Consider the following 14,283-nt stretch of genomic DNA (forward strand, 5'->3'; position numbering starts at 1 on the left):
TTTATTCGATGTCAAAAGAGTCGTGATGTCAAAACGATGTCAACCAGGTGACGTGTTTGTGGTGGAGGCCCCCCACTCACACCTGACGTCACTCCAGGGCTCTTGTTCTGCGCTGGGAAGGTAAACACGCTCTGGGTGTGGCCCCCGTCCCCGCGCCGGAGGTGTGCGTTTGCTGAACGTAGTTTCAGGAAGTCTCCTGCCGCGGGTGGGGGTGGGGGCGGGCGTGGCGGCAGTGCTGGGGGAGCGGGAGCTTCAGAGGGCAGCGCCTCTCTGTGGCAGCTCACAGCAAATACAGAAAACCTGGTTCAAGACTGGAAGCAGCTCCATGCTTTAATGAGCCTTTTTGAGCATCTTTGAGTTTGTTAAATTATTCCTCGCGATTTACAGCCAAAGGACAAAAGAATAATGGGAACTACAAGTAGAAGAGAGGTGGCATCATTTATTAGAAACTCTTACAACATGCTCGTAGAGGAGACGGTGAGATGGTTCCTCACGCTGGATGAAGAGACAACCTGAAGCTGCTGATCACACAATCCCTGGTGCTTAAATAAAAACACTGTCAACATAAACACTCGACCCTCCTAACTGTTATTAACATGTGACACGTATATGTACAATTTATACATCCATAAAAACAGAATCAGCCAACAACGGAGAAATGATTCCCACAATATTCTACGTAAGAAAAAACATGAACTGTCTCGGCACACTAGAACTAAATTACTTAAAGATTAATGTTGATATATTAACACAATAGAAACAACTTCTAGTCTAAAATTAATGAAGAATCATCTGTCCTATGCTAAAAAGAGGGGATGCACAGAATCGCTGGACTGCGGCTGCTCGAGGAGCCTCTAGTAAACTCCCGGGCTGTTTCGGATCCCGCAGCAGAGCACCATGGTGAAGATCATCTCGAAGATCTGCATGTAAACAAAGAATGAAAACAACCTGACTCGACGTGTCTGTGCTGGCGTCGCCATGCTGGGATCCCGGCCAGCAGAGGGGAGGATCTTCAGCAAATGTTTTATGCGTGTAAAGACTTTGTGCATTTTCAATCTGCCACTCACCATGATGACAGCAACCGTCAACGCAGCCAGGCCGATGAGGTAGAGCTTCTCGGAGAACAGCAGGGTCAGCTTGTCGTGGCAGCTCTGAGAGCAGAGGGAGGGAGGATGAGGATGAGGATGAGGATGAGGATGAGGATGAGGATGAGGATGAGGATGAGGATGAGGATGAGGATGAGGATGAAGATGAAGATTAGGACGTTTCAACCTCTCACAATAAACTCACTACTGCTGGGAAGACCAGAAACTGAGAATGGAGTGTTTTCTGATCCTATCGAATATACCGCTACCCTCCCACTGGTACCAACTCGCAATGAAAACTTTCAGTATTTTATTAATGATCAAACATTATAGAGGTTTGGCATCAAGGATGCGGTCAATTATCAATTAAGCCTATTAATTAGACATCAGATATCAGAGGATATGTGACAGACAGATGTCAAGACAAGACCACTTTTGCTCATAGACGGAGCAACGGGACGACTCATGTAGAGATTTAAAAGAACCGATTTCTGCCTGAACTCATCTGAATTCACTCACATCATTACTCCATTACATCGTTTATTAAACGAGGCACATCAGTTTAAAATAAATGCATTGAATAAATGTATACTGCTTTGTAGAAGCACAAATGCTGTTAAGTTCATGTTGTAACTTCATAAATCCTGACATGACACTTCAAAAGCGGTCTAATAATAGAAAGTAACCGCCGTGTGAGTTACACGTATGGCGTTCTTGCCGTATGTACGCCATCATAATGATGCTTATTAATATTCTCTTGCAGAATCCGTCCACACCTGGGAGCTCAGGAAATCCTCTTGAGTTTTTCCGGGACACAAGGTGGTAGCGATTTGTTTGAAGAGAGGAGTGTCGTCTCCTTTGCCGCAGCAGTCGAGCTGAGGAGGAAACCAGGAGCAGACACACCAGGTCACATCACAGGACATGAAATACTAACGTCCCATAAACGCCACAAGTGAAAATATCCCAACGTATATCTGTTTAGTTTAGTTTATTTGCACATAAAAATATACAACCATTTTAAAAGTACAGACGAACAGTATGTAGAGAAAAAAAAAGGAAATAAAAAAAGAAATACAATATAACAGAAAATGTGCGGGAGGAACCAAAAAAACCCATAAGGGCTTGTCGAGTGGCCCTCCTATAATGAAACAAACAATATCTACAGAAATATGTAAAACATAGGACAACTAAGGAAAATAAGCTAAATTACTAGAAAACAAAAACAGGAATCTAATGAGGGTTTGCAGAGAAGTACTGGAAATGAATGGTTAAGCTTTTCTAAGTTGGGCTAGCAAAAATGTTGTGATTTGTTTTTTGAAATCTGGGACTTATCCCTGTTGAAGTAATTGAAAAGAGAGACATCTACCTCTTCAAAATATTGACTGTTGCTGCTAAAAAAGCCCTGACAAGACTGGATGAGAAGCGATCCCCCAGGGCTGAGACAATGGCTAGACATTGTTGAACAAATATACGCCATGGAAAAATTGACATTTTGTTTGAGAATTAGAGGAAGGGATTTCGCTCAAAAGTGGCAAAAATGGCCTACATTTAAGGTCAAATCCCAGCCATGCCCTTAAAGGGAAAGTTCGTTTTTTTACAACCTGGAACTTATTTCTGGCATATTTTATGGTTGTATACTCACCCAGAGGTGTTTGGTGTCATTTGGAGTCCTTCGGAAGATATTAGGAGTTTTTTGCGAGCCGCTTCTCCATATAACGGTAGCGCATGAGGGCACCGCCGGACACAGACGATGCAGCTTCTAAATAACACATGATTGCCACGAAACTCTTCATTTCTTTTATGAATCACTAGATCTGCTTCCAGGACCTGTTGTAACATTGTGGCGCTGTCTGTGTAATAAATAAAATAAATAAATCAGTTTGTAAACAAGACCTCTGAACTCATGACGTCATCTCTGTGCGCGCATCGCAGACACAGCTCTGTGTACAGCTGGAGTTCGCTACTGTTAGTTTACTGTTAGTTATTTGAAACATGTCTGAATATTTGTCAAATTCTGAGGTTGTGGACGACGACTTTGAATATGATGGACGTCCTTACCGTTTTGAGCCAGAGTATACGGCTGAAGAGCTCACTGAACGGAGGACAGAGTGCGCGCACAGAGATGACGTCATGAGTTCAGAGGTCTTGTTTACAAACGGATTTATTTGTTACACAGACAGCCCCGGATGTAGACAACAGGTCCTGGAAGCAGATCTAGTGATTCATAAAAGAAATGAAGAGTTTCGCGGCAATCATGTGTTATTTCGACGCTGCATCGTCTGTGTCCCGCGGTGCCCTCATGCGCTACCGTTAATCACAGCTAGCCCTGATTATATTTGTACTTTCTATAATATGACCTGATGTGGTAAAAAGAAAACACACCCTTTGCACCATTGTCCGTTGTGAAATCTGGCAATGGTAAAAATAAAATCTTTTTTTCCCACCAGGCTGTAAACACGGAGGTCAGTGGCGATTGTCGCCCTACCGGGGCCAACCCCTACAGCCCATAGTGGTCAGTCCATGAACTCTCACTTTTCTTACTGCCGGATTGGCTTCATCCTGGTTTCTACCTGGTTTACAGATGCCACCCAGCTGGTGAACTGGCCACGTTTGGGACCCGCACCATTTACCCATTTCAAGCCCATGACAACTCTGTACCCAAATAGCCCACTTTCAGTCCACATGGGGTCCAAGTGGACATGCTGGGTGGGTCCAAATCATGTCTTTACAGCTTTGTTCACAACAGCTAGTTTTAGGGGGCGGATCCAGACACTCTTGACAGATTTGCACGACACACCTGTTGCTTAGTGAGAACTTGGGTGGAGTAAAAGACTGGGAAACTGAATGATGCAACGTTGGGTCTGTGATGTCACAGTATCCTGTAAATATGAATGGCTCATCAAACTACGTATTTTCAGAGTCAGGACGCCACTCTGGTGATCTATCTTTTAAAGTGAAAACTTCTGTGAGGAATCTTGGAGTTATTTTTGATAACAGCTTAAAGTTTGACAAGCAAATTGACAGCGTGGTCAGGACCAGTTTTTATCAGTTACGGGTTTTAACAAAAGTAAAGCAATTCTTAAATCGTGCAGACTTGGAAAAAAGCATTCATGCTTTTATAAGCTCGAGAATTGATTATTGTAATGCGTTGTATGTTGGTGTCTCCAAGTCTTCTCTTAGCCGTCTTCAGCTTGTTCAGAATGCTGCTGCACGCTTTTTAACTAATACTCGACGTCGCGAACACATCACCCCGGTTTTATTTGCTTTTCACTGGTTTCCTGTTTATTTTAGAATTGATTTTAAAATGTTAATCTTTGTTTTTAAAGCCCTCAATGGGCTTGCCCCTCTTTATTTATGTGAACAAGTGCGTGTTCAGATCTCCACTAGAGGCCTACGGTCCTCAAATCAGCTCCTGCTGGAAGTCCCTTGAACAAGGACTAAACTCTGGGCTGATCGGGCCTTCTCAGTAGCTGGACCAGGCTCTGGAATAAGCTGCCCCCAGAAATGCGCACCATCACTGACTTTGGGGTTTTTAAATCCAGACTGAAAACCTGGTTATTTAGACTGGCTTTTAATATTGATGTGAAATATTTTTCATTTAATTTTAATGGTTTCATTATGTCGTTTTTAAATTGTTTTGTTTTCATGTGGATTTTAATGGAAAGCACTTTGGTCACCCTGTGTGTTGTAAAGGGCTTTATAAATAAACATTGATTGATTGATTGATTGATTGATTGATTGATTGATTGATTGATTGATTGATTGATTGATAATTGTTACTATCATTCTTTATTTTTATTTATTTATATTATTTTTTCTCTTTCCTTTCTGTGAAACTTGAAAAAGACAAAATAAAAAGTATTATAAAAAAGAAAATATCCCAACGTGACTTACTGTTTTGTGGAAAACATCCATCACTTTGATGGCAGCGTCTTTACTGGGGGACCCCGTGATGTCCACAGCCTTGATGTACGCCGAGTCGTAGAAGTTGATCAGCTCTTTGGAGATCTTCGGAAGATCAGCAACATTAAAGACGTTTGTGCGTGTGTGTGTGTGTGTGTGTGTGTGTGCATGTGTGTGTGTGTGTGTGTGTGTGTGTGCGTGCGCGTGCGTGCGCGTGCGTGTGTGTGTGTGTGTGTGTGAGACTTACAGTGTCTTTGTTCATGAAACCCCAGAATACTGCAGCCACTTCACACGCAAACAGAATGACCAAAAAGAAGAAGAACTACAAAAAAAGAGTTAAGATATATGTCAGAAAGAATTTTAAACTATAAGAAAAGTGACAAACAAGTGTCACATGAACTCCTGAAAACAGGATCTGCAACGTCAAGAAGATTGACACTCACTGTCCCAAGCAGGCACTGGGATTCCTGTATGGCGCCGTAACATCCGAGGAAGCCCACAAGCATCATCACAGCTCCAACAGCGATCAGTATGTACACACCTGTAAAACACACGGAGCTCGTCACTCCTCATGCGCGTCGCCAGAAGCGCCGCTAGGGGGCAGCAGAGTCCGCACTGGAAATCCCTGCCGCACATTCAGCGGCCGCACATTGTTTGCAAATGGACTTCCTGGATGTTTCTGCTGCTCTCTTTCTCTCTGAGATGACATTACAATGACATGGTGGGACTGAATCCACACTGCTGCCGGTCAGACGGGGAAATGCCTTTTAGACATCTCCAGACTTCCCCACAAGTCTCCTCTCTCCCCTCCTCTGCTCTTGGCCCTTGACCCCGAGCACTCCCGCAGGAAGCAGATGTAAAGGCAGGGACACACAGACATCAATACGCAAACACATGTTTGTAGCCATTAGGCTGATGTAAAGACAAGTTTAAAAGCCTTTAAACTGAGCGGCCAGTCAACGAGCCAGTGTTGAGGCTGACGTGAGAAACTGGCTCCTCTGCAGGAAAAAGCCAATAAGTTGCAATAAAGCTCCAATTACAGCAACTGTCTGGGTAATGTCTCCTGCAGGACCAAGGAAATGCACCGTGGACACCAAGCGTGGTGGACGACTATCAAAAGCTCAGAGGCTTGCTGGTAAAATCAATCCATGCAGTAAACAGAGAGCACGTAATCAATGAGACATGTTACACGGATGTTTGTGCGGAAGAAAAGCAAAGTGTGAAGCACTTTGTAGGACCTGGAAGAGGTTAAAGGGGTACCAGGTTTACGGATTACCAGACAGGTTCATGTGCACTGTTTCATCTTTTTAAAGATCTCCGGTTAAATGTTGTGGGAATATAAATAGACCAGGATTAATGCTTCCCATCCTTCTTTTATTTTATTAGCAGGGAGACAGGAAGTGTTTTTGTGGCTCAAACTGGCGGTCCGGAGACTCTGCTCGGACACCGACATCATGAATGGTAATTTTCTGCGTGAATGACATGCCTGGAAAATAACGTTTAAAGCAGTTAAAGCTGCTGTTTAATCGACCTTAACCTGTTTACCTTTGTTTGTTCGTTACAACACCAGGTTTAAACAAAACTACTTATGAGAATTTGGCATAAAGTGTGAAATATTTATGAACTTAGAGTGTGAACTTAGAGTGTGAGTGAAAAATGAATATATTGTTTTTTCAGACTCTTGGGGACGGTTGTATCTCTGGGTTTTCTATCTCTACTCCCTTTCAAACCAAACCTGCAGAGACTGTAGCGGCGCCTGACAGAGCACCCCGAGAGGAGCCCACGGCAGGAGACTCAGGCTGCACCTCATTCATCACACGGTCCCACTCCTGACATCTGCGCCCCTCTTCCACCCTCACCCTTCTCTCTTTCAGGGCTGCTGTTGCACAGAGAGACGGCTACCGGGGCCAGGAACTCTGCAATGCAGCAAAGAAGCCATTACTTCCAGTGCCTTCCATCGCTATGACAACAACCTCAGAGGTTTGAAGGCTGTTTGCTCTGCAAAGAACACTCTGGATGTTAAAATGCCAGAGAAGTTAATTTGTTTTCTGCCGCTTCGTGTCATTTCTAGAAGAAGGTTGTTTTTTTTTCTCCTTTGTAAAAAAAAAAAAAGGAGATGAACATCATCTGAAATCCCTGACTGCACTACTCATCCAATATTTAAAAAGAAAGAACAGAAATGGAGGGACCTGTTAAGTCATGTCCTTGCTGTGGACTGAGAGGAGCTCGGCTGTATGTTACCAGAGAGCATAAATGCTGAGATGAGAGTAAATATGAAAACAAAAAAAGCATAAATCAACCATTCCCGCTGTCATCTGTGTCACACAAAGACTTTGGGACAAAAGGGGGCATAAATGCAGCGGAGCGCTGACACCCTCTGCAGCAAACCTGCGGTTTAAAGGGACAGCTCAACATTTCTCATGTATGTGGGTGTCAGCCAGAAGATCACGTCCAGACTCTGTAACTGAGAGAACAGACACAGCTGGAGCCGACAGGCAGGGACCGAGATCCGCCAGCCTCAGGCAAGAAACACGGACGTGTTAGAGAAGAAATACAGAGCACAATTATACAATAAAACCTTCTTTTGTGATAAGACTATAGAAAATAATAAGAAATTGATTTTTCATTAGTCAACAAATTGTTTACAAAATTTTAAAGTCAAACTCAGACATTATTACACTGAAAAACATTTTCCTTCCAGGTCAGCTTTTAAAATCAGATGGGTGGAAAAGTGAGTAGATGCTCAGCCTTGTGTTACTCTAACATGCACGTTGGGTGGATCGCCCGTGCACAACTCTGAAGATAACCCTATCCATCCACCAGAGAAGTCAAGTAACAAAGTACAAATACTTTGTTACCTTACTAAAGTAGAAATTTTGGTTATCTATACTTCACTGGAGTAATTATTTTTCAGACGACTTTTTACTTTTACTCCTTACATTTTCACGCAATTATCTGTACTTTTTACTCCTTACATTTTAAAAACAGCCTTGTTACTCTATTTCATTTCGGCCTTTAAAAAACAACTATCCAGTTAAATTGCTCCATCCGGATAGAGTGAATTTGGTTGTGGTTGTGACTCAGATGTTCTTGTCCAGTTTTGTTCTTACATCCGTGCCTTCAGATTCCTGCAACTAAACTTGGATGTACATTCCAATACATGTTAGGATAAATGATAACATGCCTCTGAAGTTTGACTTTTTGCACCATTACAATACTTATAGGCAACTAGTCATCACATCTGCTGCTCTCTGAAACACATGTTAATGCTCAATAGTGCACATATATGGTTCTTTAATATATTTGCATTATACTAAGATGCATTCATTTTAAATGGCTTTTGTCCTTAATGGCTTTTTTCCCCCTTACATTACTTTTACTTTTATAATTTAAGTAGTTTTGAAACCAGTACTTTAATACTTTTACTTGAGTAAAACACTTGAGTTGATACTTCAACTTCTACAGGAGTATTTTTAAACTCTAGTATCTATACTTCTACCTGAGTAATGCATGTGAATACTTTTGACACCTCTGCCATCCACCAGGTAAGAGGTGAAGTAAACCCTGGGCAGGTCACCTGTCCATCACACTCGTCCTCTCATTTCTACCGCCAGTTAAGAACCGTCAACCCAACCGTGGGATGACGCCAAAGCAGCCCGACAAAACCCCCACAAGCCCGCTGAGAACACGCCAGCTGTGCACAGAAACGCCTCCGCTGGGATCTGAACCGCCCGGCAGTGAGCCAGTTTCTTTTTTTGTCTTTACAAATTTGTAATTAAATCGGAAGGAGCAACTTTTAACTATGGGTGTCACATGAAAGTGGTGTAACGCACGTACACACGCACTTCAGGCCAACGTAAATAGACGGGCCTCTCTCTGGAGGCTCCACCCTCACGCCGAGTCCACTTTTACATCTCAGACGTGAAGGTGGAGTCCGTGTTACTGTGGCGCTGCACACAGACGACCGTGGGCTGATTCTGTTTATGCAGGGCAGATACAGGCCGGCTGCCCCCACCCTGATCTCAGCCTCAGTCCCCCACTGTTACAAATACACAGCAGAGAATATCACTGATCCCCTCTTTTGCTTCTCAGACCACTGAGTTGAGGGGTGAAGCTTCAGGCGAGGGTTGGAGGAGCTGCGGCTCCAACCAGAGCAGACGACTGCCACCAGCCAGGATTTCATGAACTGGTGCAGAGGTGGGAGCGTGTGTATTTTCAGTCTTACATAAATACCACTTTGGTGTGCCAGCACTCTAAAAACACCCACTTCAAACTCTAATTTGAGGCATAATGTGCACATGTACACGGTTTCTTAAATTATGCAAAGGCATGTGTCTAAGGGAGGGTTAAAATAAAATAAAAAAAAGGAAAAGAAAAATCCCCTTGATCTTGCCTGGGTGGGCCTCTCTTACCGCCCTGGCTTTAAAATCATGAGTTCCTCTCCTCTATAAAAAGCGCACGGCTGCTTCTGCTCCATATACTTAGAGTAAGTATGGCAGAACGGTGGGAGTCCAGCTGTAAATTAATGGGAGCGCTACAGCAAACCGGGGAGAAGGATGTCTTAAATGTTTACATCAGGTCATGTATCGCAGCCTTTGGGGCCACATGCTGGATCCCTGGAGGCAGTGAAGGAGACACGGGGGGGATTTATGTCCTAAGTTCACGTAGTGGACACAACCTGCGACACATGCGGACGAATCTAAGGGATTGGCTTTCGTAGTTTTAAAGTGCACGCAGTGCAGAGCTTGTAATTAGGAATATGGGCTGCAGAAGCTGCATCGCAATGGCTTTATACGTTTTTTCAGGGCTCACATCTGTCTCAACATCTGTCTGAAACATTTGAAAGCACATAAAAGAGACTTGAGGATGAGACTGTTTCTTGTCTTTGGTACAGTTTCATCTGATTTGGAGATAGTCGTCTGCAGAGTGGTCATGAGTGGAGGAGTGACGGCTATGTGGAAACGGCGGTGTAAATGGTGGCCGGGTCACTCTCGGGTCAAGCTGAGGATTTACGTATTTCCTGGTCTTTTCTTAGATGTGGAGCTGCTCATTATATTCCTATAATTCATTGCTGCCTGAAGTTGTTAGACAGCCATTTCTGGGAATTAGAAAACATGCAATGCTCTATTTGCTGTGAGCGTCAACATCCAAGATTGCGCCCAGGCGAACACTTAATAAAGGATAAAGGTGTTGAAGCGAGGCTGAGCATCTGAGAGGAGCTGGAGCAAAAATATGAAGCAGCTTCTGGACAAATACTTATTTTGTGTTTGGAATTAAAAACTTTCAAAATCGGATCATGTGAAAGTAATTCTGAAAGTTTGAAGATTCACACTCTCACAGAATAAAAGTAAAATATGACGCTTCGCTTCACGTTTTCTCACAGATCTGTTTAAACAAGTGAGGCGAAAATATGCCCATTATTCTGTTAATGCAACTGTTTGGCTATTTTTTGTCCCTTTTTCATGAACCTCCTGTGGTTCCTGTTTCTAACTGTATTTATACTGGAGTTATACAACTATTATGAATAGCTTACATTTCCTAAGGAATTGTTATTAAACATTTTATACATGAACATTGAGGAACGGGTCCTGTTGACCTGAACGTCTGGATGCAGGTTTTTTCATTTATTGATTCAATAATAAAAGTGTGACCTATTTCCATCCAGCATCCTGTCAACATGGGCAGCTGGCACTGTTATGTAACATGGCTGAACCTCCAGGTTTTGGGGTTGATATTCTCAGCTTTTAAAGAATTTCATTATATTTGATAATTATTAAAAAAAACTAAAATAATTTTTTACATTTTTGAGGCAATAAACACCAATAAATTAGTAAAATGGCAAAACCCTGCTTGTACAGGAAGGTCTCAGTAATAATGATCCATTGATGTGACTGTCCACATACTGTAACCATCAAAGGACACGTGTGATTACTTTCCTATTACAACATCCAGGATATAAGTATTCATACATGAGAGGAAAAGCTCACGCAGTAAAGACCAACTCAAAGAAGCTGCTCTCTGAGTCCTGTGAGCGGAAGGAAACGTCGGCATGAGCGGGCAGGTCCGCAGCGGCGGATACTCACTGATGTAAAAGGTGCCTGGTGCCTGCTGGCCGTCAAACTGGAGTATGAGCAGGTTGCTGGTTTGATTGTCATGGCGTAACCAGAGAGCCACTCCTAAGATCACACCGCCGGCCAGCTGTCCCAGAAACCAAAGAGGAACAGAAGTTATCCTTTGATGACACCTTTAGGGACAATCAGAGCCTTTTTATCCGTCTGAAATTGAACACATTTCTTTTTTATCTCTAAATATTAAGAAAACAAAATTCATGGTTTTTGGGAATCAAAATGAAAGTGATGGTAATATTAAATTAAAAATATGTAATGTTGATATTGAAAGGGTTTTTGAGACTAAATTCCTTGGGGTTGTCATCGACCAAAAGTTAACATGGAAACAACACATTGAATACATTAAAGGGAAAATTTCAAAATCACTCGCAATCCTGTATAAATCCAGAAATGTACTGAATTCCAAGGCCTTGCATTTGATTTACTACTCATTGATTGTTCCATTATCTTACTGTGTGGAATTGTGGGGATCCACCTTTAAAACCACCTTAAATTCAATAATAAAACTTCAAAAACAAGCCATACGTACCATCAATAAGGCTGATTACTACGCTCACACAGATCCACTTTTTCTAAATTCTCATGTTATTAAATTTTATGATTTGTTTTATTTTAAAATCATGCAAATTATGTTTAAAGCAAAATCAAAAATGCTCCCTGACCCAATACAGAGGTTCTTTTCAATTCAGGAGACTTGTTACAATCTTAGAGGTGTCTGTAATTTCACAGTACAAATTGCTAAAAAAGGTATGAAAAGGAGATGTGTCTCCATCACTGGAGTTAAATTCTGGAATGATGCCAACATACATTTAAAAACATGTCATTCTTTTGTTGTATTTAAGAAAATGGTTTGTAAAGCTATTTTTGAAGCTTATAAGTGCAATTGACCATCTGTTAATGTTTCTTTGCTTTTCTATTATTTCTTTGCCTTTTGTTGTTTCTTTGCTTTTCTATTCTCTTTTTGGTTTTTTGGAGGTTGGTAGCCAAAAATAGAAAGTTGGTACTATAGGATAGGCTTTTATAAGCAGTTTGCTTCTGCCTATGCCTTTTCAGTTATTGTTCAACACATTTTTTTTGGTTTTGTATGAAAAGTTAATGCTCTGTACAATGTTTTTTTGGTGTTGTTTTGTGTTGCAATGACTGAATAAACTTCATTCATTCATTCATGACACCTTTAGGGACAATCAGAGCCTTTTTATCCGTCTGAAATTGAACACATTTCTTTTTTACACGACACCACCAGAGAGTAGTGGAACATTTAGAACAACAGGACTTAGGCTAGACTTAAATCATCGTCCTCTCTTTCTGTGGGTTTAACTTTGTGGAGAAATGGGGGCCTGTTCACTGCTGACAAGAGGAAAGGACATCCTGGCACCTCGGTGACCTGCGGCTCAGGCCGTGACCTGCGGCTCAGACCAGGACCTGCAGCTCAGACCAGGACCTGAGGCTCAGACCAGGACCTGCGGCTCAGACCAGGACCTGCAGCTCAGACCAGGACCTGAGGCTCAGACCAGGACCTGTGGCTCAGACCAGGACCTGCAGCTCAGACCAGGACCTGCAGCTCAGACCAGGACCTGCGGCTCAGACCAGGACCTGCGGTTCAGACCAGGACCTGCAGCTCAGACCAGGACCTGTGGTTCAGACCAGGACCTGCAGCTCAGACCAGGACCTGCAGCTCAGACCAGGACCTGCAGCTCAGACCAGTGACGGCTCAGGAATGTCCCCATAAACGCCAAAATCCATGTTTATGGCGACGATCAAGAGGGCGAGGATGCCTTTTTATTTCTTTTGTTTATACATGCCAATGTTTATACCTAGGTATCTGCCATATTTTTACCCTGCCTATTCTCCATTGTTCTGAGGGAAACAGGAAACTGAATTGTGAGGGTGAAAAATAGCAGAATGAGGAAGACAGGGCTCAAGAGTTTTTGCAAAGACAAGCACAGCAACAGAACTAACACAGGAAACAGTCAATCAAGAGTGGCGCGTACAGGATATGGTGACTCTGTGACTCTGTGCTCATCTGAGGAAAAAGGAGCAACAATTCACAACAAATTTACCCTTACGTTTTTTTCTTAAGATTTTTTGGCACTAGAGGCCTTTTGGAAAGAGTGACAGGCCCGGACCGGACTGAAACCTGCGCTGCCTGGATGTGGCCAATAGTGTCTGTAAATGGTGACCACTCAACCCACTGACATGCCGGGCCCTTTTCTCTTGTTTTTTTTTTTTTTTTTTTTTTTTTTTTAAAGTTCTCAGTAAAATAAGAAATAAGGCTAATGAAGATTAAATTAATTTGTCTAAAACTGCTTCATAACAGGAGAATTACAGAAAAGGGTTATATTTTTAAGTGCTGATTAACAGCACGGCCTCCTGTTTTCCCTCCAGAGCAGAAGCAAAACTTACACATTTCTTTAATGAATTAACTTCATGAAATGGTGGGTCTGACACAGAGCTAAGGAGAATGCAGATGATAAAATTCAAACCCCAAATTCAGTCTTGATTGATCTTCAGACTACTGAAAGCACCTGTTGGTGAAGTATAGCTTTTAAAGGTCCTGTCGGACCAAGATTTAGTTTACTACTCCAGCATGAAAGGATGCTGCCCTCCTCCTTCAGACAGCACAACTTAACAACTCTCAATTTTAAAGCTCTGAACTAGATGTGTACTCATGTTAACCAAACAAAATAAGTTTCTTTGTTTGTTTACCGGAATAGCAAAGGAAGGGTAAGTTACACCACAAAGGTTACATATTTTAAAAAACGGGGAAAAAAAATTAAACTCACCCAGAAAATAAAATTAAAGAAGAATAACATATATTTTATGCATTTCGTGCAGCCCACAACAGCCATGTCGCCTCTTCTGATCAGCTTGTCTGCCCAAACCTAGAAAGTTGCGAGACCAGTCCAAGATCACTCCAGCTCTGCCAGAGGCTCGGTTCCTCCAGGCCAGTTAGTAAAGACTTCTATACAGCAAACTCCTCCTTTATAATGAAGACTGAAAACCGAGACGGGAACTGCCCACCGACTGGAGCTGACAGGAGGAGGCCAGTGGATGGGCATGTGGGGGGGGGAGAGGGGGGCGTCATCTGCATCCAAGGTAGCGCAAATACAACTCTAAACATCCAGAAAGACAAACTCCCTGTTTTAAAATACAATAACAACATTTTG

The 14,283-nt window shown here is 42.5% G+C and overlaps 1 protein-coding gene across 1 annotated transcript; it reads right to left on the reverse strand.

Annotated features, from left to right (window-relative positions):
- Window positions 1–211: 211 nt before the first annotated feature.
- LOC133444148 (CD81 antigen-like) lies at window positions 212–14,081 on the reverse strand. The gene is made up of 8 exons (XM_061721702.1): window positions 13,900–14,081; window positions 11,072–11,186; window positions 5,432–5,529; window positions 5,236–5,310; window positions 4,980–5,093; window positions 1,862–1,960; window positions 1,068–1,151; window positions 212–920 (listed from the first exon to the last, which is right to left on the reverse strand). The coding sequence occupies exons 1-8, from the start codon at window positions 13,963–13,965 to the stop codon at window positions 855–857; spliced, it is 717 nt and encodes a 238-aa protein (XP_061577686.1). The 5' UTR covers window positions 13,966–14,081; the 3' UTR covers window positions 212–854.
- Between the last annotated feature and the right edge of the window lie 202 nt (window positions 14,082–14,283).

Source organism: Cololabis saira, chromosome 5, assembly GCF_033807715.1.
Source record: "Cololabis saira isolate AMF1-May2022 chromosome 5, fColSai1.1, whole genome shotgun sequence".
NCBI classification, from domain to species: domain Eukaryota; kingdom Metazoa; phylum Chordata; class Actinopteri; order Beloniformes; family Belonidae; genus Cololabis; species Cololabis saira.